Genomic DNA, 26,094 nt, shown 5'->3' with positions numbered 1-26,094 from the left:
TGGCTGAAAGACCTTCGAAGATGGCACTGCTGTACTTCAGAAATGGCATTCCATTCTGCGCTGTCAAGATCAGAGCTAGTTACGTGGATCGCCAACCTCCACTTCTTAAGAAGAAGAAGAATCAATCAATCAATCAATCAATCTTGATCTGCATTTAGGGCAGTCGCCCAGGTGGCAGATTCCCTATCTGTTGTTTTCGTAGCCCTTTCTTAAATGATTGCAAAGAAATTGGAAATTTATTGAACATCTCCTTTGGTAAGTTATTTCAATCCTAACTCCCCTTCCTACAAATGAATATTTGCCCCAATTTGTCCCCTTGAATTCCAACTTTATCTTCATATTGTGATCTTTCCTACTTTTAAAGACTCACTCAAACTTATTCATCTATTAATATCATTCCACGCCATCTCTCCATTGACAGCTCGGAACATATCACTTATAATACCAATGAGTAAATTTATAATACCAATATAAATGGTCCGTTATTGGATATTATAAATTTTCCAGGCAACTCATTCCTGGTTGCCAGCGTTTTGCCCCAGTGTGCTAAGTTGGGCTCTTCAGTTGGTAAATAGCACACCCACAAAGACGCATGGCTAGTGCATGCCCAAAGCCATGAATGAGTTAGCTGGAAAATTTATAATGTCCAATAACGGACCATTTATATTGGTATTATAAATTTACCCATTCAGGACAAATAATTCAGGTTCCCTATGGGAATCAACATCTACATCATCTGATGGCCAGGCAGGCATCAAATTTTGGTAATGAGACAAAGTCACTCATTGTGCATTGGCACTGCCGGTGGCTCCAAGTATCCTACGCAGTGGCCTTCACGGTATGCACTAGCCATGCGTCTTGGTGGGTGTGCTGTTTACCAATTGAAGAGCCCAACTTAGCACACTGGGGCAAAACACTGGCAACCAAGAATGAGTTACCTGGAAAATTTATAATGTCCAATAACGGACCATTTATATTGGTATTATAAATTTACTCATTCGGGAGAAATATTTCAGCTTCCCTATGTGAATCAACATCTACATCACATATCACTTAGTCCAGCAGCTCATCTCCTTTCTCCCAAGTCTTCCCAGCCCAAACGTTGCAAAACTTTTGTAACGTTACTCTTTTGTCGGAAATCACCCAGAACAAATCGAGTGCTTTTCTTTGGATTTTTTTTCCAGTTCTTGAATCAAGTAATCCTGGTGAGGGTCCCATACACTGGAACCATAATCTAGTTGGGGTCTTACCAGAGACTTATATGCCCTCTCCTTTACATCCTTACTGCATCCCCTAAATACTCTCACAACCATGTGCAGAGGTCTGTACTCTTTATTTACAATCCCATTTATGTGATTACCCCAATGAAGATCTTTTCTTAAATTAACACCTAGGTACTTACAACGATCCTCAAAAGGATCATCTACCCCATCAACACAGTAATTAAAACTGAGAGGACTTTCCTATTTGTGAAACTCACAACCTGACTTTTAACCCCGTTTATCATCATACCAATGCCTACTGTCCATCTCACAACATTATTAAGGTCATTTTGCAGTTTCTCACAATCTTGAAATTATTTATTACTCTATACAGAATAACATCACCTGCAAAGAGCCTTATCTCTGATTCCACTTCTTTACTGTTAGCATTTATATATATAAGAAAACATCAAAGTGCAATAATACTGCCTTGAGGAATTCCCCTATTAATTATTACAGGGTCAGATATGTGGTAGAAGATATGGGGTACAAGAAATCTGATGATCAACTAATTGTACCATATATCATTAAAAGAAACCTCACATGACCAAGGTACGTAGAGTTCCTCCTGGAAGAAGTGTCACTTGTTAAATGATGTACTCCCACTGTCGGCAGCCCTGAGGATGGTTTTCCATGGTTTCTCATTTTCATACCAGGCAAATGCTGGGGTTGTACCTTAATTAAGGCCATGGCCGCTTCCTTCCCACTTCTAGTCCTTTCCTGTCCCATCATCGCCGTAAGACCTATCTGTGAAGTCAAAAAAATAATAAAGTTTAATTATTCCACCTATTCAATACATAAAAAGAGATGTTAATAAAGAATTAAATCTGTAAATAAAATTATAGGGACATGTTTTGCCCTTTAATTAAGGACATCTTCAGCCTAATCTCAATCTGAAAGTTAATTAATCAGCAACTTGCAACAAAAAAAAAAAAAAAATGAACCTTAAAGATACAATTAAGTATGTTGTTCTATCAAGGTGGAGCTTCTCCACAATGTCAAGATGGCTCCTAACTGAGTGTTGATGCCTGCCCTCGTGATGAAGCTGGGAAGCAGAAACGAACTCATGTTGGGCTGAGAAGAGATGGATGTAGAAGAACTGGGACTGGTGAAGAGAATATGGTTTTTATGTCCCACTAACTACATTGATGAGGGGAGAGCCTATCTATTTGAAGATGGCAGTGTATGAAGATGTGGAGATTGTCCCTGTCCTTTCTTGTTTCCATATTTGTCCTCATCTGCTATTTCTGTTGCTCCCTATTCCCACACTGACCTGCCATTGTGTTCATCCTATAATATGTGTTTCTTTCGTATTCTTCCCCCTTCGCTCTCTCTCTCTCTCTCTCTCTCTCTCTGACTTGACCTAGGGGTGTGGTATTGAAGAGAACATTTCTGTGGACGTGATTCAGAGAGATATAAGCAATAAAAGCAGCTACAGCTGTTCATCACTGAAGCCTGTAAGTAGGTTCAAGTTGCAACACATTTTCTGATGTTCAAAAATGCCTCTTTAATATTATACTCATATTTTTATAAACATTGTTTCCAATACCTGCTTTGTTGACCAAATCACAGTGTTCAAGGAACCTGATGTTTGCCCGCTATCTGCTCCTCCGCCTTCCAAAGAAGTCGTTGGACAGTCACCTTTCAGCAAATGCAAACATTGATGCTGAAATTCAATATCTTCTCAAATGTGCCAGCAGAACCTATGGTCGAATGCGATTTAGGGTGTTTGACAACCTTAACACCAGTACTCAAACTAAGCTGTATGTATACCAAGCCATTGTTGTTTCAACTCTACTCTATGGTTGTGAAACTTGGGTTACATACAGAAGACACTTATTATGCCTGGAAAAATACCATCAATGCTGCATTAGGAGAATCCTAGGAATAAAATGGCAAGACAGGCACACTAACATAAGTGTTTTGGAGCAAGCAAATACAACCAGCACTGAGGCACTCATAATAAAACACCAGCTTCGATGGACAGGTCATGTAATTCACATGCCTGAGTCACGTCTCCCAAAACAAATCATGTACTGTCAGTTGAAGGCTGGACAGAGAAAACAGGGTGGGCAACAAAAATGCTATAAAGACATTTGGAAGGCAAATCTAAAGAAATGTCAAACTGACCCTGAAAATTGGGAGGTAGCAGCATCCACTCATCCAGAATGGCGTTGGCTCATCCACCAAGGGCATCTATCCTTTGAACTATAATGGAGGAAACTTCTGGCCAACAAATGCAATACTAGGAAAGAATGTATGAATAGCAGAAGTATCAACCCTCAAGGACCAGTGGCTACCCAAGACACTGTGTGCCAACATTATGGACGAGTCTGTGGTTTAAGAATTGGATTATACAGCCGTCAAAGAACTCAATCATACTCGTTAATGAGTAATAACCTAATAATAAATAATAATACTTTGCCTTAGGCTCTAACAGCCCTCTAATTGTATACCTAAAGTACAAATATAACAGAACACTTAAGATGTGGTATGTGATCATAACTAATTTATTAATTTCTGAATCTTGCATAGAAATTAAATAATTTAAAATAACCATTGAGTATTGGCCACTAATCCATTCAGGCACAGAGAAAGAACCCTTCTGAAAATTACTTCAATGTTTATGTACTAGGAGATGATCGATATAACGCCTCCTAATGATCAACTGAAAATACACACTGATTTGAGCTAAGAACAGAGTATTACTTCTACTACTAAATGTTACATTCCTCCCCTGAAGAGGGTGGCGGGCCACCTAGATGGTGACGCCGTCTCTCAAGCCAGGAGATTTGAATCGGAGAAGGAGATGTGCAGAGAAGGTGAGAGGGTTGGTGGCCGTGGCCTGTCCTGGCATTCGCCTTAGTGCAAGAGAATGGAAAACCATTCTCAGGATAGCTGACATTTCTCTGTTTTCTTCCTGTCAGATTTATATTAAATGTTTCTTACACAAAAATTTTATAGATATTTCTAAATTTATTCAATATTTCATTAGTATACGATGAAAAGGAAATATTTTCACATTAAGTTTTAACTGTATATGAATTAACACTAACAGCTGCTCCAACTGGTATTGAATATTCTAATCATGGAATCATATTAAAATAAGAGTTGTGAGGAAGACTGGAATGCCTGGAATAAATCTGTTCCATTCTACTTGTATATTTTATCCAGTTCAAATTTTACTGGTGTCATGAAATTCAGCCTCGTGAAGTTAATTCATAAGAATTGACAAATAATAATCCAAAGAAATTTCAATTTTTTATATAATACATAGTTATTTTAAAATATTTTCTGCAACATTAGGTGAATTTAAGCATTTATATTTTTTTAATTATTTTTTTGCTTTGTTGTTAGAGATGCAATTATATTCATAATATTAAAGCAACTAGGTACTATTGTCACAGTGAGTAGAAATCATGCAGCCTGGAAGAGTGCATTTTCATGCTTGATATTTTTACATGCTATATTCATGGATAAATAAGAGAGACAGGATTGAAATCTTTGGTAATACAACAATAGCAATACTGATAAGGAAAATTGATGTCATACATAGCTACTAATATTGCTATCAAAATTTGTTATTAATTAATTCATCAGTCAGCACAAGAATATATATATATATATATATATATATATATATACACAGTATATCTAGACGAAGAGACATCTATCAGTCTATCCCTAGTGTATTCACAATTGCATATACATTTTTTAAGTTTGTCAGGGGAAATACCACTTTATTCAGTGATATGATTGTATATCAGCATTTCAACAGTGACTGTCAGTTTGTTTAAGAAGACTACCAAACCATAGCTGATGATTATGAACAGAGTATTACTTCTACTACTACTACTATTACTACTACTAAATATTTTCATTCTTCCCCTGAAGGGGGTGGCAGGCCTCCTAGACACTGACGCTGTCTCTCAAGCTAGGAGATTTGAATCGGAGAAGGAGATATGCAGAGAAGGTGAGAGGGTTGGCGGCTATTGCCTATCCCGGTATTCACCTTAGTGCAGAAGGATGGAAAACCACGGAAAACCATTCTCAGGACAGCTGACATTTCTGTTTTCTTCCTGTCAGATTTATATCAAATGTTTCTTATAGATATTTCTAAGTTTATCCAATATTTCATCATTAGTATACCGGTACGACGAAAAGGAAATATTTTCACATTAAGTTTTAAATGTATATGAATTAACACTAACAGATGCTCCATCTGGTATTGAATATGCTAATCATGGAATCATACTAAAACCAGAGTTGTGAGGAAGACTGGGATGTTGTCTCCATTTCCTATTTAAATGCACGTTGACGTACCAAAACAGAAACTCATCAATTATTTTTCATTAATGGCTGTTTTACAGAAAATATTTCTCACAAATATACAAGAAAACTTTAACTTAGCTAATGGCACTTCTCCTTATCTGTTTCCCAAATCATATCTGAAATGCAAAGTCAATATGATTTTCTGTATTTATGGACTAACTTTCTGTTTTCTCAGTGCAAGTTGCCCATAAGTTGACTCAAAAAATCTCCTTGCTGTTTCTAAATAGATGTCAATGATAGTATTGATGGAGTCTATACTTTCCTTTTTGGCTTGTTTGAACATAATTATATTGGAATGATATTCCTATGGAAATATGTTTAACTGTTTCAGGGCCTTGTATAAATGTGTCATGTTTTCCAGCAGTATTAAAATGTTTTTCCCCTGTTTGACTCTATCTCTCTCTATTCCTTTCTCTTTTTGTCTGTTCCTCTGGTGGTTCTTTGGAGTGGATTGAACATGGCTGTTATTGCATCTCATTGTTGTAAATGGTCTTTGCCTGTCTCCCTGTATTCCAAAGGATGTTTCACACATCGCATGTTACTGGAGATTATCCCTTGTTCAAGAAGTGATGCACTCTTGATGTTCACTTTATGTCTTAAATTAATTAATAAAATGTGTTAATCAAGAGATTCCCTCTTATTTTGATACTGTATCATCAGCTGAGGTATATGAAAGATTTTTAATTCAGCATAAGTGCATGTTAACATTGTATTTTCAGGCCTTGGCAGCATAATCAGTGGTGCATACTAAACTAAATTTTAAAACTTCAGCTCATATAAGGAAGTGCATGAAATTCAGTATACATAAATGGTTATTAGTATTAACAGTATACAAAGAGCATGATAATATTTGATTCGTCTTGCTAAGATTAATTGATGTTGTTTCCCTTTTACTTCTTCTTCCTATTCATACCATTTTATGATATTGTTGAATCTATCAATTGGTGCATACCAATCAGTAACTTGAAACTTAAATTACTGGTAGAAAATTATTATTCTTAGCAGTAATATCCACTACGTATTCAAATGATTATGAAATTAAGGCCAAAAAGAAGTGAAATTAAATTAAAGGCCTTGTTCCATGTAAAATATGTTTAAAACTAACTGTGTGAGAGTTTGTTCTGAATTATAGAAGAAATGAAAACTTTCATGTGTGAATTATATGTTATAGACAGATAAAGATTGACTTATTCCTTTTTGTCTTTATAAAATTAAATGGTTAAAACTTTTGTATTAAGTTACTTGATATGAGAAGACATAAAGTGAAATTTAGACCATATTAATGATGTAAAAAAAGACCTCATAAGTACACTAGCATCAAAAAGTTTAAACCCACCTCTGAAATTCTCTCTATATTTTTGAAACTGATACTTAATTGAGATTTGTTGGATTTCTGATCTATTTCCTGTTGTTGGAATTTGTTTATTATGAACTATTACTCACTAAAATATGATATTTAATTATTATTTAGGTGTTATGTAAGGATCTGGAGAGTAGTACTTGTAATGTATTCTTCAGTCTGTGTGCACAAAATGTCAGGCTGGATTCTGTTATACTGTATAACTGTACCAATCTTAAAAGACTCTGTTCGTCTTTGCTGTTAAAGTAATCTATTGTTAGCTATTTTCAGCTATAATACAATCTACTTTCCCTCATTTTTGCATGTCTCTGTTGGTTTGGACTGTTTTGCAGCACTGACTTCTCTTCAGAAGTGCTCCATTTTTTGAAGGATAGAGACTCGCTGCAGAAATAGGGGAAAAAATAGAACTAACATAAGGGAAGAAAAGCATTCTATGACATGTGTCTCCAAGACGGTTGGTCAAACCAGCAGATTGCTGCAAAATTAGGGATTTCTGAGTTTGGCATCCTCTCTGCTTTGAAACGAAGTCACGATACAGGCCATCATAAAGAGTACATAGTGGATGTCGTAGAAGATCATCTGCTGCTGAAGATAAACACATTTTGATCTTAAGCAAGTGTAACAGAAGACTTACAGCTGCAGACATCTGTGCTGAAATCAACAGGATAACCAGTGTCAGTGTCAACTGTGAAGTATCGTTTACGTGGGGCCGATGACCTTCAATGTTAGGCCCCTTAAAACAACAAGCATCATCATCAGTATTGTTTACGTGATGTTGGGTTGTCTGGATGTGTATCTGTCAGAAATAAACAGAAATAAACAGATATTAATATGAGAGACTTCATTGGCCAGACAGCACAAGGATTGGACCATTAACCAGGTGGAATCATTTGCTGCAGACTGATGAGTCAAAATTTGAGAAGTTTGGGTTAATTCATTGCCAGTATGTCCACTGTCGTCCAGAAGGAGGAATGCTTAAAGACTGCATTTCATTGAACAATAAAGGACCATCTGGAACTCAACTTATTGGTAGAGGGTTTGTTCTGCAGCAGAACAACAACCCTAAATACTTGTTAAAGCTGTAAAGCTGTGCAAGAAATATGTAAGAAACAAAGTATCATCAAGAATTCTACAAGTAAAACCTGGCCCCTTCAATTGCTTGATTTATCACCTATTGAGTTGCTGTGGGATGAACTCAACCATAAGGCAAAACAATCTTCTGTGAACCATTATAAAGATCTCTTGCAATGCCTTTTGCAAGGATGGAGACCTATAACCACAAAGATGTTAGAAAAACTAACCAGGATAATGCCACATATTTGTCAAACAGTAATCAGAGCAAAAGGGGGACATGTAGACAAGCACAGAGTTTGAACAGTGTATCTCTAAAAGACATTGTTTTCTGTTATTTAAAGCATAGATTGCTTCATAGTATTTCAGTTTGTGTAAAATGGGTTCCTATGTTTGTATTTTGATTTGAAATATAGTAAGTCATTTGAAATATCACTAATCTGCTGCCTAATAAATGTAACCTTGAGCGGTAACAACCAACATTAAATTTAAAATAATATAAAGCATGGAAGATTATTGCTTATAAAATTTGAGGCCAGTTAAAACAATCATGATAATCAAATAAATCAGGAAAACAAAAAGACTACTGAAGATCAAGGATGTGAAAAGCGGAATGGACCGTGCGAGGGGTGAATCAAAGGAATTTTGTGAACTGAACTGTAAACGAAGATTAATTTAGTTTACACCTTTTTTTTTTATAAATAACAAACCAAAAGGGAATATAGAACAATTATGTAAACATGAAAACAAATGTAAACCATGATAGAATTAATTTACAAACATTCTTACGATGAAATTACTGATACTAGCCTTGATGTGATATAAATTAAGGTGAACGTAGCTATGACAGATAATTAAATTAGGATCCAATGATAAATTATTCACTACACAGAGTGGATCAATATTTAAAAGAAGTGTATTTACCAAAGAAAATACATAACACTGAAAAAATAATTTTAAATGATTTAAAACTGAATTACTGAGGTCAAACCTGGTGACATTTAAATGGAAGGTTATGAAACTTATAGAAAATAAAGCTTACCTCATTCAAAAGTGAAGTACATCTTGGAAATGTTACAAACAAGGGGTTAATGTAAAATCCAAGACTGAACTCCTGCATAGTAAAAAATAAGTTACATTAAAATTTAAGTGAAGTTACAATCAAAAGTTAAGAACAAGAGTGTTTTCTCTCAAACGAGAGCTGAAACCCCCATGTGAGAGGACCTCAGAGCCACATATCCCACCAGGGAGCATGCAAACATCAAGAAACAGGAGACCAATAGAAATGAAGGGTTAACAATCTGATTTTGACTTTAACCAATCACAAATACTTTTATTTTTGCCAATCAGGTAAATCTTCTTTCTTTTTGATACAAGTAAATTTCATTTTCTCAAAAAGTCCAATCTGACAAAACCGGAAATAATGCTTCTAGAAAATGTCATGTACCACTGGGTACTCAGAACCTTTATTCCAAAAACAAAAGCTGAAAATTTAAATAAATATTCTGAGCTAATTTAGATACCACACTTTCCCACCATGTCAACTTCACGGTGAGTTTAAAATTGTTGATGCTAGTGTAGGTATTCTGTACATTTGGGTCCTTCATGTATTTCCTTGATAGGCAGAGACCTCTTGATTTCCATCTGTTCTGGGGAAGATGCTCAGATCTGTAGGAAAGGTTACATAATATGAGTCTATGTAGACTGTAAAGTGTATGTAGCATTATATAACATGGCAAGTTTTAGCATCTGTGAAGTAACTGTAATACTTTAACAGTCTCAAAAATATATGAAGTGTATACCACACTACTTAGCACCTTATAGTATCATAGGAGTTTAAAACCATCCTTATTAACTAATAGCCTTATCTTAAACTCCGTCATCATACTATGTCCACTGAGAAAATTATTTTGTCATTGATACTTTCAGAACAAAGACAATTTAGATGATTTATCCCCATGTGAAAACAACTCAAATGTTTGTTTTTAGCTTGGAGGGACAGTTGCCCCTCATTCTACCCTTGCTCACTAGAGACTGCCAGGTTTAACACAATGACGTCAATTCCATAGCCTGAATTAAGTGGAAAATTTATCAACAGATGAAAGGCAGTCACAAAATGTTTGCTTGTAGTTTATTGGGACAGTTTCCCCTCATTCTACCCCTCCTGTCTAGAAACTTGTGAGTTTTAACATTATGATAAGTCAATTCCCATCAGAGACTCCCCAAGTTTAATGTTATGATTGGTCAATTCTCACTAGAGACTCCTGAGTTTAACATTATTATAAAATCAGTTCCATAAGAACAACAGTGCATTTGGTAACTCTCTAAACAGACTGCTCGCTGCTAACATGAGACTGTTAACTTAGCTGGAAGGACTACTACACCTTGGATTGTAACAAGTGACCCTATCCTGTTTCCTTATAATAATATCAATCAATCAATACTGATCTGCATTTAGGGCAGTCGCCCAGGTGGCAGATTCCCTATCTGCTGTTGTCCTAGCCTAACGAGTTCTATAGTAGATCTTCCCCTTCTTTTCTCTGCTTGTATATGCCATATAATGCTGTGTGATGTCATACGTCTTGTATATCTTAACTGTGTAAATATTACTTTTCCAATTGTCAAAACCATAATTTGCTGGATGAAATAAGTAAAATAATTCCAGAGACTTCTTCATTTCTATCTGTTTTGGGGAAGATGCTCAGATTTGTAAGAAAGTCAATAATCTTGAAACATTTCCTTGTATTTTGGAGAATAATTCCATGTCTATCCCTGCCCACTTGACTGTTTAACATCATAAGTCTATTCCATAGAGTCTTTCAGCATTCAGTCTGCAAGCCTCTGCAAATTAACTATTTTAAACTACCTCCACAATCCTCTATTTGTTACTAGTTCTGTGGTCTCGTCCAGTTCCACACCCATTCATCTTTTATTCCGGGAGGGGTCACCTTCACTCCATTGACGCGATAGGTCACACTGAGTTTCATAGACTGGGTTATTTGAAATGACACTCTACTGCATTGTACTGTACTGTTTTTTACTAGTTCTCTGTTACTCGTTACATATTTTTGTTCTGGGATTAATTTTTATTGTTTACATGGAATTCTTCTGGTTTTTGCTAATTTAAAAAAGAATTAATTGTAAAATTAACTGAAAATTTTAGTTCAGTCAGTGGGTACTGATTATACTGTAACTGTGACTGGCTTGATTACACAAAAAATAATAATAAAAAAATTTTAAACACAGTAAAAGAAAGCTCAAGGTTCAAACAAAAGCATCGGAGCACAAAACGTGAACAGTTTAGGAAACTTGACAACTACAGAATGGATGTGGAAAGTGGCATGGAACCCTGAGAGGTAATGGAACGTAGCCTTTTGTGAAGAAAGAAAATGTAGAGAGCAATTGCCCTTGGATTACACACATTTATTTATTTTAAAAAAGGAAACAAATCAAAACTCAAAATAGAAAAAATTTTATAAAGGGACATTAAAGTGTTAACCGCACCTGCAGATATGGGCAATGCACTAAACAAAATTTAATCACAGAACTTGAATGCAAAGAAACACTATTCAACAATAGATGTCGATTAAAATGAGAGTTAATCCCAATCTAAACAAAAGTAAAAATAAGACCAAACACAGAAGTACAGAAAACTTGCATCACTACCTAAAACACTTCAGGTAAGGTGCATAGATTTTTAGTACTTATGTGAGGCGACACAGAAATAAGGGGAGGCAAACCCAAGGGATAATTACATTATAAGTTACAAAGGTACAAGATCTTAGCTGAAAAGCTAAGTCATTTCGATAAATTTAGCAGTGAACGTGAAACTCAAGGATAAACTCCTGCGTAAGAAAAAAAATTATCACATTTAAATGAAGTTGAAAACCGAAATAAACATAGAAACAGTGCTTACCCTAAGACCAGGTTTCCCCATGAGGGGACCAAAGGTGGAGCACAACCACTCACTTCGATGGTCAGATATTCAAAGAACTAGATCCTACCTCACTCCCACCGAAGGAGCGGGGTAAGATCCAGAAACAGGAACTGGTACAAACACCAAAGAGTACCAATCGGAATATAGTATTTACCTTCAACTTTCACATTCACCAGTTACATTAACTGTTATTTTCTCCAATCAAAAGTCTCTTCGTTCTTGCTGACACAGAGATAAAAAAAATATTCGAGAAAAGTCTTTGTTTACGCAACAGGAAACGCGCTTCCAAAATTGGCGTGCAGTATAGGATATTTCACCAATTTGGACAAAAAACAAAAATATTAAAATTCACAGACAAATGATAATTTTGATACAACACATAAATAAAAGTTTCTAAAACAGAATTCTTCCAGATCCAAAGGTCCAAACCGAACAAAATCTTATACAACAACAAAAACTAATTTTTAAAACAACAAATTAAGAAATTTCAATCTATTCCCCCTGCTGTCTTTATACTGCCGCAATACTGTAAACATATTAATTACTGTACTTCTAATAATAATTGTTGCAATGCCTGAAATAACAATAATACAAAAAGTACGTCATTCGTCATGAGTACTTCAGTTCCTCATAGGCCTAATCATTTGCCTTTGTCACCCTATTTCCCTGCACACATCTAACACAAGTTGAATCTGTACGTTCCTTGCAGATGTACAACTAACATGTGCTGCACTATGTCTTGGCCTTGCTGTATTTGAACTCACCACAGTAGGCGACTTGACCAGGCCTTGCTTCCTACCTCGATGGTACAGATTGTTGACATTCCACCCCAGATGAGTTCCGTTTGCTGCATTCTTTTAGGATGCTGCATATGCTTCCCTACCTTCATCTCCCTGGATAAGCAATTTCTTTCCTCTTTTTCTGTCTTGTTCAACTCTAAGCACTTTGTTTCTGTTGCATTTTTCTTTCTCTACACTCTCTAAAAGCTGCCTGATTCCATCCACTTCTTTGCAATTCATTATAAAATGAAAAATTAGGCAGGCCACGTGCAGTGCAAAAGACCAGATCTGAAATAAGTAATTTGTGATCTGACTTGCCAGGCAACAGTGGACCAACAGAGTGTGGGAAAGTATTGCTGAAACTCTCTGTTAGGATTAGTTAAAATCTATTCAGAAGGGTACCAGTACACAGCAAACAGAAATGGTGATGTGAATAATATGAACCTGGTCTAAAAGACCTCTCCCGGGTTAATAATGAAAAACTGAGTCTATCCATTGTCGCTTTGGTCTCTCTATTTCCTTCACCCTCCATTCTGAATCCTTGATTTTCCTGTCTTCCCCCAATCCCTTCATATGACTCCACCACAGAAGCAGGTTTATGTGTACAGCTTGATCCATTTACTTTATTCCTAACATAGCCTTTATCTCTTCTGAAACCATTTTGCCAATCCTACCTGTTTGTACCAGAAATCATTCTCACTAATTTCATGTCCTTTACTTCGAACTTTATGAACAAGATATCATGAGTCCACCCAGATTCCTCTCCTATAAAGCAGAGTCAGTCTGAAATTAAACTGATGTAAAAATAGTTTTGTCTGGGAGCTGACTTCTTTCTTATAGATTATCATTGATTGCAACTGCAAGCTTACTGCATTAGTTATGTTGCACCTAGATTTTTACTTGCTATACTAACATCCTGGGAGAATACACATCCTAAGTAACTTACCTACAATGATCTACCTGTTCCAGTCTTGTATTCCTGTCCTGACAACCAATCCTATTAGGTTTCTTTCTTACTGGCATTACTTTAGTACCATATTGGAAATCTTAAGTTTCATATCATATTCACCACACATCTTTTCAAGTTCCAGGATATGAGATTGCAGGCTTTCAGCACAATCCACCATTAGGACCAAATCGTTGACATTGGTGAAACTGCTTACTACATTTCCACCCAGCTGAATTCCTCCCTGCTATTTATATGTCTCAGTAAATGATCCATGTAGACGATGAACAACAAAGGTGAAAGATTACAGCCTAGTTGAACCCTTGTGACTATCTTGAACCAGGGACTTGTTCTACCAACAATGAAGCCCAATTGTTAACATAAATGCCTTTGATTGCCAATAACCTTCCCACAATCCCATAATTCTTCAATATGGCTATCATATTTTCCCTTTGTACTTTTTGTCATATGCCTACTCTAGATCTACAAAACATAAATATAATTGTCTTACCACTTTGGTTTTCATCCAAATTACTCTTTACCATCGATCACACCCTTGTTTCGAAAATGCTTGCTATACTGATCATTGACACAATTTGATAGTTGTTGCAATCCTTCTTGTTCCCTTGATGGATGCAATTACTGCTTTTTTTTCTAATCAAAAGGCACATCACCCAATTTCATGCTAATCTCATGAAGCCATTTCATCCCTGCCTTTCTTCTATATTTCACCATTTCAGGTCTAATTTCATCTATTCCTGCTGATTTATGACAAAAAGTTTATTTACCATCCTTTCCATTTCCTTGAGCATGATTTCACTGCCATTGCTGTTCTCCTCCACATAAGCTCCTTTGCTTAGAATTTCAAGTGAAAAATGTCCTTTTATACTGAGATTATTTTTGAAATATTCCTTCTAGTGATTCCCTGGGATCTACAATGATTTCAGCTGATTTACTCAGAACACTATTCATTTCCCTTTTCCTTCCCTTTCTAAGATTCTTTATTACAGTCCAGAATAGTTTCCCTGCGGCTTGACCAAAACTTTCCAGGTCATTATTAAAATCATATGCCTTTGCTGTCTTCTGGTACAGGCTAGAGCAATTTTGTTACTTTCATTGACCTGTCTCAGTGTCTGGCTCCATGGCTAAATGGTTAGCGTGCTGGCCTTTGGCCACAGGGGCCCCGGGTTCGTTTCCCGGTAGGGTCCCGAATTTTAACCATCATTGGTTAATTTCGCTGGCACAAGGGCTGGGTGTATGTGTCGTCTTCATCATCATTTCATCTTCATCACGACGCACAGGTTGCCTACGGGAGTCAAATCAAAAGACCTGCACCTGGCGAGCCGAACATGTCCTCGGACACTCCCGGCACTAAAAGCCATACGCCATTTCATTTTACCTGTCTCAGTCTTATCCTTGGCTTTGACAAGTGACTGAGGTATGAGGCAATGTTAGTAATGCCAATCCTTATGCAGTCAGTTCTTGCTATGAATGGTGTGAAAATGTTGCTCATAGGGTCGGTTGATGCATGCATTTCAGTGGGCTTGGCGGACTGATACGTAATAGCAACTTCTGGCTCGGTGAGGAAAGCAGCGGGAAACTAACTCACGCCTCATTTCCCTAGTATGCCTCTTCAGTGATGCCTAGGCCATCTGTGACAGCTGATGACAGAGCTGGTGAGGATCCAATCAGCCTTTAGGCTGAGGACTGAACATACATACATACATACATACATACATACATACATACATACATACATACATACATACATACATACATCAAAATCGTCCCACGATGTATTCTTATACTCTACAGTGATTTGTTTTGCTCTCTTTGTTTCACATGTATACAACTCCCTGTCTGTGTTAATTCTTGTTTGGAGCTATTATTTTTATATGCATCCTGATTTATGTATACAAGCTGCCCTGACTTCATCATTCCACTATGATGTTTGCTTTTTTTCCCACCTTTACACCCAGTTATTCCTAGACATTCTTTTCCCATTTCTACTACAGCAACCATGTATGCCTCCCTTTCTCTTTCTACATCCCAAACCTGTTGACTGTCTCTTCTTTGGAACCTTTTTCTAATAGTAACTGTGTACTTCCATTTAATTTCCTTGTCCTGGAGATTCTCTACCCTTCACTTTCTCTACCCTAGGCTTAGATATACTTTGTTCACTACAGATCAGATAGTGGTCTGTGTCATCAAAAGATTCCTGGAATATCTGCTCATTCGCAACAGATTTCCTAAATTCAAAGTCAGGTACAATATACTCTGTTATGGATTTGGTGCCCTATGTGTAGCGGTAAATGAGTTTGTAACTGCTAATCCCAAACTATCACAGAAGTCCAGTAAACAGTTTCCACTCTTGATAGCCTCCATATCTTTACAACATTTTCACATTACCTTCTTACATCCTTCAGCCCTATTTCCAATTCTCACATTGAAATTGCCCATTAGCACTATCTTATCATTGCTGTTGAGCCTTACTGCAATATCACTCAGTGCTTTATAAAACTTGTCTACTTCATCCTCATCTGCTCCCTCACATGGTGAATACACAGAGACAATTCTTATCCTAATTCTTCCTACTGCTACATCTATCCACATGATTAATTAATTTACAAGCCTAAGAGAAACTATGTTGCATGCTTTCATTTTCCTAATAAACATTTGCTCCTCACTATCTACCCTTCCTGTTTTACACTGGTCAAGAACATCTTATAATATGAGCCAGTTCTACTTACTTTATCTCTTTCTTTCGTCCATAATCCCCATTAATATCGATGGCCCCTCATCAAATTCCATTTCCTTCACAGAGCTGTTTTCAAGGAGCCCCTGGCTTGTCAGTCACTCCCAGAGGATGCTACCCTACTTACACATACTGTAGTTTCAATAAGATTCTCTCCTCTAACGGTGTAGTCCTGGCTGCCTGAGCACAATGAGGACATGACTCAGAGTATGTGGGAGATGCCCACTCCTATTCCATAGCAACTGCTATCTTGACTCTCAGGACCACTTACTAGGCCACTCAGCAGTTACCCATGGTTCAGAAACTAGGACTTGACTACAGTAACCTATACCATGAACCACAAAATTTATCTACAAATGAAAATCAATTACAGAATATTTATTTGTAGTTTGGAGAAACAATTCTTCCTCATTATACCCCAACCCATTAGACTCCTGAGTTTAACATCGTCTTAAAGGCATTTAAACATAGGAATTTCATTTTGTCCGTATTGAACTGAGAAAGGATGTTAGGAAAAACTTAAAATGGTCCACCTTTTCAATACAAAAATGTTATATTTATTTATAACATGTATTTGCACTTGGAACTAGTTTCGACGCTGTGTTTGCGTCATCATCAGCCAAAATGTGGGAAATAGGCAAGATGTAGGCATTTATATTACACAAGGCATTACATTAAACAATACACATCTTATAAGGAGACAAAAACAGGGACGAATATAGAAACAAATGAATCGTTGAGAAAACAAAAGTTATACATATTAAAAATAACCTTAACCACATATCTTGCAGTGCGATAGTGTTCTTCTTGAATGATTCCTGAATATAATTTTAAAAAAAAAACCACACGCGCACACATTTCTGGAGAGCCAGCAGGCAGGACAAAGTAAAGTGAAACCTTAAGAGTTCTTCTGAGAAGAGTTCCTCATTTTTTCTATGTTCCGACTAACTAATGAAGTCTCCCTTGAGTTCCTGATAAACATACATAACAGGAAATTCTTCTTCACTCTCAAAAATAGCTCTAAAGACCAACGGTAAAATTTTATTTTAAATATTGTGCAGAGACGTGAAAGCATGATTTTGAACATGATATAATTCCTTCATATAACCCGGTTTTTTAATGCAAGGTGTTGCATTAAATAATACACATCTTACGAGGAGATGAAAACAGGGACGAATGTAGAAACACATGCATCGTTGAGAAGGCAAGTTATACATATTAAAAATAACCTTAACCACACATCTTGTAGTGCGAAAATATTCATCTTGAATGATTCATGAATACAAAACACACGCGCATACATTTCTGAAGAGCCAGCAGGCAGGAAAAAGTAATGTGAAACCTTAAGAGTTCTTCTGAGAAGAGTTCATCATTTTTTATGTTCCGACTAACTAATGAAGTCTCCCTTGAGTTCTTGATAAACATGCACAACAGGAAATCCTCCTTCACTTTCAACAATAGCTATAAAGACCACGGTAAATTTCATTTTTAAATATTGTGCAGAGACGTGAAAGCATGATCTTGAATATAATATAACTCCTTCATTTCGCACTGCAAGATATGTGGTTAAGGTTATTTTTAATATGTATAACTTTTGTTTTCTCAACGATTCATTTGTTTCTATATTCGTCCCTGTTTTTGTCTCCTTATAAGATGTGTATTGTTTAATGTAACACCTTGTGTAATATAAATGCCTACATCTTGCCTATTTCCCACATTTTGGCTGATGATGACGCAAACACAGCATCGAAACTAGTTCCAAGTGCAAATACATGTTATAAATAAATATAACATTTTTGTATTGAAAAGGTGGACCGTTTTAAGTTTTTCCTAACATCCTTTCTTAAAGGCAGGCATTAATTTCATCACATTATGTAGAAATTAACTAGGCCTGTAACTTATTTTGGAATTAAGAATGAATTGTTATTCTTCCATGAATTAATATTTTCTTTGTATCTGTCTGAACATAAATGTGCATTGATGGTCTTGATACTATATTTTACAATATAAAAGGTAGGCTACTGAATTGTTTACACTTACATCTGAATTTCTCACCTCTTATCAGCTGTTCAGTCACTATTTATCAATCCTGTTTTACAAAAAAGAGTCAGGATGTTCCATCACCAGTTTGCTTTTGTTGGATACAATTTCAAAGCCCTTCTAGTTACTGTTATATTTTCATGTCTGGGAAATCTGCATTCAACTCTCAGTTGTTCTGTTAATTGAAGACAGTTTTGAGGACTCTAAATAGATTCACTTAATATCAAGAACAAAACTGAGGATCACTTGGGATCCTTTGTGCTTGACCACTTAATGATCTGTCGTGCACCAACATCTGTAGTCACAAGCTAATGATGCTTATAATGCCAAGGAGTTTCATCATCTTTATAATTTTTACTTATGTTCACTTAATTGATCCTTTACCACATAACAGGAAGGTACAAGGAGGCTGACTGAGAGGAATGAAAAGTATGCTATGGAATTGTTGTAAGAAAAATGCTGGTAAAAAAGAAAGTATTGTTTGTATCCTCAGCTACTGTATGCAGGCATTTTGGTTCATATGTTTTTAGGCTGCCTGTGGGTGAACTTTGACATTCCATTCCCCCCCATATGGCAGAGAAACTAGAACTCGTAATAGGTAACCTGTTATTGAGTTTTGATTAATTCTGTTGGGCAAGCACCAGACACATTGCCAGAGATCTTGCACCTGTCAACATAATACAATATGGAGTGACAAAAGGATTTTTATCCACCCCTCGAAATTCAATTATTATTATTTTATTTTTATTTTTTTTCCTTACGTTGATTTTGGCCCTCTAAGGACCACGGAAAGTAACACTGTGCATTCATCTTAATCCTTCTTTTCTTGACTTCCAGTAGTTCTTCATCCATTCACTATGCTGTTTCCTCCTCTCTTGTGTCCAGATGTTATTATTACTTTTCCTCCTTTCCTTTCCCTGGAATCCCTTGAAATTTTGTATCAACCTTCTGAAAGTTATTCTGTATTGTATTACATTGTCTGTTATTCCAGTCTCTGTCAAATCTTTTTTTACTCCTTGGATCTACTGGTTGCCATTCTTGTTCCTGTAAACATGGTTACATACTCATTTTGTCAATCTACTGTTATCCATCCTCATTATGTGACCAAATATTTTCTTCTCTTCCTGATCGTGTCTAACAGCCTTTCATTTCTTCATCCTTGTATAGATATTTATTCCTCGTATGTCTAAATTCTCCTTCCTTCATTTTCAATTGTCCCCAAATTTTCCTCAATATTTTCCTTTCTTTCTTCTCTATCTCTTCTATTTCACTAGCTTTCATAGAGAACATGCATTCTGTGGCATACAGACTCTCTGGTTTGATTACTGTGTTGTAGTGTTGTATTTTAGTTTTTTTTAAATGTTATTTGCTTTACGTCCCAGTAACTAATCTTTACGGTTTTCGGAGATGCTGAGGTGCCGGAATTTAGTCCCGCAGGAGTTCTTTTACGTACCAGTAAATCTACCGACACGAGGCTGACATATTTGAGCACCTTCAAATACCACCGGACTGAGCCAGAGTCGAACCTGCCAAGTTGGGGTCAGAAGGTCAGCGCCTCAACCGTCTGAGCCACTCAGCCTGGCGATTTTAGTTTTCCTTGAGAGATTCTTCTTATTGTAGGTATCTTTTGCGAGTTGGTATGCTAGCTCCAGTTTTCTTGCTCTTAATCTGTTTGCTTCCTTATAGAGTGCATTAATCTGAATTATTTCACCTAGATATTTAAATTTATTAACCTTGTTGATTTTCCCATACTCTGCTTTTAGCTCTGTGGGTGAATCCCTAATATTTGACATGAATTTAGTCTGAAGTCCATCTTTTCCTGCTATTTCTTTCAAAAGGTTGATTTGCTCTAAGGCAGTCTCTATGCTTCCAGAGAGGATTGCTATGTCATCAGCAAAGGCCAAACAGTTGACACCAACCCCTTTGTGCTTTGAACCTAATCTTATCTCATGATGGAGTCCCCTTTCTTTAAGTCTTTCTTCCCATACTCTTATTACCTTTTCCAGGATGATATTTGAAAGAATTGGGGAAAGCCCATCTCCCCGCCTGACATCAGTTTTAATTTCAAATTTATCTGAGATCTCTCCCATAAATTTCACTCTGAACTTTGTTTCAGTCAGAGTTTGGCTAATTATATTGATTGTTTATGTGTCAACTCCAAATTCCTCTAAAATGTTCAGTACCAAAATTCTGTCTACTGAATCATACGCTTTTTTGAAGTCCATAAAAACCATGACATAGTTTTTGTTCTTTATAACCCTGTCTCGTATTGTAGTTTTTGGGTTTAGAATATGTTCTGCACATGATCTGCCTTTTCTGAACCCACCTTGGTATTCTCCAATTTGTTTGTCTATTATTGGTTCAATTATATTACGAAGAGCTTTTGACAGTATTTTATATGTAACTGCTACTAGGGAAATTCCTCTGTAATCGTTCACATCTGTTTTGTCACCGTTCTTATATAATGGGTGTATCAGTGCATTCTTCCATTCATTAGGGATTTTCTCCATTCGCCATATTTCTTGTATTATGTTTGTCAGTTCCTGTCTTGCTTGACTGCCTGCTTCTTTCCACAGTTCTGCAAAAATCAAATCTTCCCCTGCAGCCTTATTGTTTTTCAGACTTTGGATGATAATAATAATAATAATACACTGACTGACAGAGCAAATGCAACACCAAGAAGGAGTGGTCAGAACTTTATGCCAATTGCAGGGTAGACTGACGTCACTGAGGTATGCTCATGATGTGAAATGCGCCGCTGTGCTGCGCACGTAGCGAACGATAAATGGGACACGGCGTTGGCGAATCGCCCACTTCGTACCGTGATTTCTCAGCCGACAGTCATTGTAGAACCTGTTGTCCGTGTGCCACAAGACACGTGTATAGCTAAGAATGCCAGGCCGCCGTCAACGGAGCCATTTCCAGCAGACAGACGACTTTACGAGGGGTATGGTGATCGGGCTGAGAAGGGCAGGTTGGTCGCTTCGTCAAATCGCAGCCGATACCCATAGGGATGTGTCCACGGTGCAGCGCCTGTGGCGAAGATGGTTGGCGCAGGGACGTGTGGCACGTGCGAGGGGTCCAGGCGCAGCCCGAGCGACGTCAGCACGCGAGGATCGGCGCATCCGCCGCCAAGCAGTGGCAGCCCCGCACGCCACGTCAACTGCCATTCTTCAGCATGTGCAAGACACCCTGGCTGTTCCAATATCGACCAGAACAATTTCCCGTCGATTGGTTGAAGGAGGCCTGCACTCCCGGCGTCCGCTCAGAAGACTACCATTGACTCCACAGCATAGACGTGCACGCCTGGCATGGTGCCGGGCTAGAGCGACTTGGATGAGGGAATGGCGGAACGTCGTGTTCTCCGATGAGTCACGCTTCTGTTCTGTCAGTGATAGTCACCGCAGACGAGTGTGGCGTCGGCGTGGAGAAAGGTCAAATACGGCAGTAACTGTGGAGCGCCCTACCGCTAGACAACGCGGCATCATGGTTTGGGGCGCTATTGCGTATGATTCCACGTCACCTCTAGTGCGTATTCAAGGCACGTTAAATGCCCACCGCTACGTGCAGCATGTGCTGCGGCCGGTGGCACTCCCGTACCTTCAGGGGCTGCCCAATGCTCTGTTTCAGCAGGATAATGCCCGCCCACACACTGCTCGCATCTCCCAACAGGCTCTACGAGGTGTACAGATGCTTCCGTGGCCAGCGTACTCTCCGGATCTCTCACCAATCGAACACGTGTGGGATCTCATTGGACGCCGTTTGCAAACTCTGCCCCAGCCTCGTACGGACGACCAACTGTGGCAAATGGTTGACAGAGAATGGAGAACCATCCCTCAGGACACCATCCGCACTCTTATTGACTCTGTACCTCGACGTGTTTCTGCGTGCACCGCCGCTCGCGGTGGTCCTACATCCTACTGAGTCGATGCCGTGCGCATTGTGTAACCTGCATATCGGTTTGAAATAAACATCAATTATTCTTCCGTGCCGACTCTGTTTTTTCCCCAACTTTCATCCCTTTCGAACCACTCCTCCTTGGTGTTGCATTGTCACTGTCAGTCAGTGTAATAATAATAATAATAATAATAATAATAATAATAATAATAATAATAATAATAATAATAATAATAATAATGATAATAATAATCATCATCATCATCATCATCATCGTATAGCCCCGGCTACCATGTGCAGACACTTCAATTTGATGCCATCTGGCTGTATGCTCGTCAATTTTGATGTTCCGTTTTACACTAGGCCTCCTAGATGGCAGACCAAGTAAACCGAAACCTTCTTGGGTGTCTATGGCCGAGATTTAATGAATTTTGTCAGGTAAACACCAAATGTGTCACCAGAGATCTTTTACATGCCGACATCGTATGACATGGAGTGTCAAATGGTTTTTTTTCCGCCCTTCAAAAATCCGACTACCTCCGCCGGGATTGAACCCGCTATCTTGGGATCCAGAGGCCAACACTCTACCACTGATCCAGAGAGGCGGCTAAACTTCAGATTATGTCATATATTTCTTTCTCATCTGGTGGGTCCGAGGGTTTAGCTTCTGTTTGTGGTTGACTGAATTCTAATCTTTCTTCAGGTTCTTCGCAGTTGAGTAGTTTTTCAAAATTACGTGCCAAAATTTCACTATTGTCATTGTTGTTTAGTTTGATTTTTTCATTTTCGTCTTTAAAACTGAGACTGGGTGGTTGATACCTTATTGTTTCCTCCAGTCTCTCATTTATGGCCTCTTCACATTCTTCATTCCACCATCTGTGTTTCTTTTCCTTCTTCAGAGGGCATAGTTCCTGTGCAGCTTTAGTTATTTTTGTTCTCAGATCCTCCCAATTCTCACTGTCCTTTTCTAACTTCTCTTTGAATTTTTGGTTTACTTCCGAGGTGTTTTTTGACATTACAGCATCAAATTTAGTTCTCCTGTTTGTTCTCTTGTTTTGTCTATTTTAAGGGATGAATCTCATTTTTATGGTCGTGAGGTAATGATCACTCTCAATGTTGGCTCCTTTTTTTACCTTGATATTTTGGATCTCTTTTTTGCTCTTAGCAGAGATAGCTACGCGGTCAATTTGGAATTCCCTGAGGTGTAGGTTTGGAGACTGCCAGGTTTTTTTGTTTTCTACTCAGTTTTTTGAAGTAGGTAGATATTAGTTTGAGATTAAAAGCTTTGCATAGCTCTACAAGCCTTATTCCATTTCTGTTTGTTCTTTTGTGTGCCGGGAACTCTCCTACAATCTTCTTATAAATCGTTTCTCTCCCAACTTGTGCATTGAAGTCTCCAAATAACACTTTGATGTGATCTGCAGGAATTTTGTTGATTTCGTTTTCCAAGAGTTCCCAGTACTCTTCCACTTTGTCAGGATTTTTCCTGTTATCATCATTTATTGGAGCATGAGTATTAATTAATGTATAATTTTTATTTCCACATTATGCTCAAGAGAGACAGTCTTTCAGATGGTGAATAGAAGTTTTGGACTGATTCCTTCATGCTCTTGTGTACTATGAAAGTAGTTCCTAGGTGGGGGACATTCTTCATTATTCTTTTCCCCGGTTTTCCTTTGTACATTCTGTAATTTTCTGAGTCTAACATATTACTGTATATCTGGTTTCCTGAAGAGCAAGTATTAATATTTTCTGGTCATCTATAATTTTGATTAGTTCTTTTAGTTTTCCAACTTTCAGAAGTGTATTAACATTTAGCGTACCAAAGAAGTATTTTTAATTTGGTCTCAGTTTGCTGTTAGTTGATGGCTCATCAGTAGAAGGCTCCAACACCTTCTTGCATGCTGTTCTGGGCTCTCCAGAATCCTTAGGCCCAGTTGCACGGCATACTGCCGTGGTGGATTGATGTTTCCGATTACCACCTGGAGTAGTTATTCTGTAAGTTTGCATCATGCATAGGTTAGTTGTCTTTCTTGGGGAACGGTTTGTTGATCGTTCCAATATTAAAACTGTGGATGTGAGCCGTTGAGTTTATTTCTCAGCCGCACCTCACATGGTGTACAAACGCTGACCACAACACCACTCGTGAGAACAGGCATGTGTGGATTTAAGTTTTAAAGGCAGTTCTTCCACCTCCTTTGCCGTTGGGATTTGTTGTCCTCCTTCACCATTGGAGCTGTTGACCCCTTCATTTGATGGATTTTAGTGAACTTTCCTTCACTAAGGGCCATCACACTCCTAAGGAGAGCTCATCCGCCCGAAGCCGTTGGCTCCCTTAGGTCATTTTCCGTCGTCCAACACTCGGCGTTGAGTTGATGGCAGTACTCTCTACTCCATTATCGTAGCAGGGTATCCTGGCCAGATTATTATTATTATTATTATTATTATTATTATTATTATTATTATTATTATTATTATTATTATTATTATTATTATTATTATTATTATTATTATTATTATTATTTCAAAGGAGGCTGGCAGAAGTTATTGGAAGTCCAGAACTTTGAAGTATGAGAATGTTTATGTATGTGAATGATGCAGGTGGTGCTGCCGTGTCTCCTGCGGATGACCCTCATGACTCCTGGGATGGATGTGATGACTGTGAGGACACAGCACTGTTGAGGACTGCAGCAGCTGCCACAGAAATCATCATCACACCCATCAGTCCAGCAGCATCAGCTGGTGATCTCAGCCATCGAGAAGAACTCGAAGACAAGTGTTCTGAAAACTCGACAATTGTTGATATCCACAAAATGGACCTGTTGAAACCAGAAGTGATCTCGCTCAATGAAGATGGTTGCTGAGGGTAGCCTTAATTATCAAGTAGGTGAGTGGGTGTATATCTATTTCCTTCTCATGTCAGTAAGTTCTTCTCATACTTCCTATGTGTCCCTTTCTCAATATTTATTACATAAAGAATGGAAATGCAAGAGAAAAGTGTATGAATATGATAGGTCATTAAAGGTAAGAAAGAGGATAGGAAAGTATTTATTTATTTATTTATTTATTTATTTATTTATTTATTTATTTATTTATTTATTTATTTATTTATTTATTTATTTATTTATTTATTTATTTATTTATTTATTTATGTAGCCGCAATTGAGCACGTACACAAATAATAAGAATAATCATAATATGAATTAAAATAAGAAAAACATGGATTAGACCATGAGCGTGAACACATAATAATAATAAAATAAGACAAATAGAAAACTATAAAAATAGTGGCGAATTTACATCTAAGCTTGGAAACAACGGTAGACTTATAAATACACAAAATCAAACCACATGCAAGGGAAACAACTTATAGGCCTAACAATGACAACTAAGGAAGGAGTGTGGAACGTGTAGGAGCCCTTATTGAGTTCTATGGGAAGGTATGCCGTTATGGGGAAGAAAAGGTCCACAAGATTTACCCTCAAACTCTTACTTATTAACATTAACAAAATATAACTTCAAAAGAAACAAATAAAAGAATTGCAAATTAGCTGATACTTAACATATTAAAACCAAGGATGTTTAAATAGACTTTAACGAAAGTGTAGCCATAATCAGGATAATACATCTACAAGTAGTAATAATAATAATAATAATAATAATAATAATAATACCTGCTACCATTATGTAACCTCGTTGTTACACACAAACACAA

At 37.4% G+C, this 26,094-nt stretch overlaps 1 protein-coding gene across 1 annotated transcript in view; it reads left to right on the top strand.

Moving 5' to 3' along the window:
* The window catches only part of LOC136879341 (potassium voltage-gated channel subfamily KQT member 1), a 916,827-nt gene extending 891,584 nt beyond the window's left edge, over positions 1 to 25,243 (top strand). The window contains exon 17 of the mRNA XM_067153158.2: positions 24,981 to 25,243. Coding sequence (XP_067009259.2) covers positions 24,981 to 25,243 — 263 coding nt within the window. The remainder of the gene's footprint in view (positions 1 to 24,980) is intronic.
* Positions 25,244 to 26,094: the final 851 nt, after the last annotated feature.

Source organism: Anabrus simplex, chromosome 8, assembly GCF_040414725.1.
Source record: "Anabrus simplex isolate iqAnaSimp1 chromosome 8, ASM4041472v1, whole genome shotgun sequence".
In the NCBI taxonomy this organism is placed as follows: Eukaryota; Metazoa; Arthropoda; class Insecta; order Orthoptera; family Tettigoniidae; genus Anabrus; species Anabrus simplex.
The sequence above is the reverse complement of the archived record's forward strand: the minus strand, read 5'-3'. Positions and strand labels throughout refer to the sequence as shown.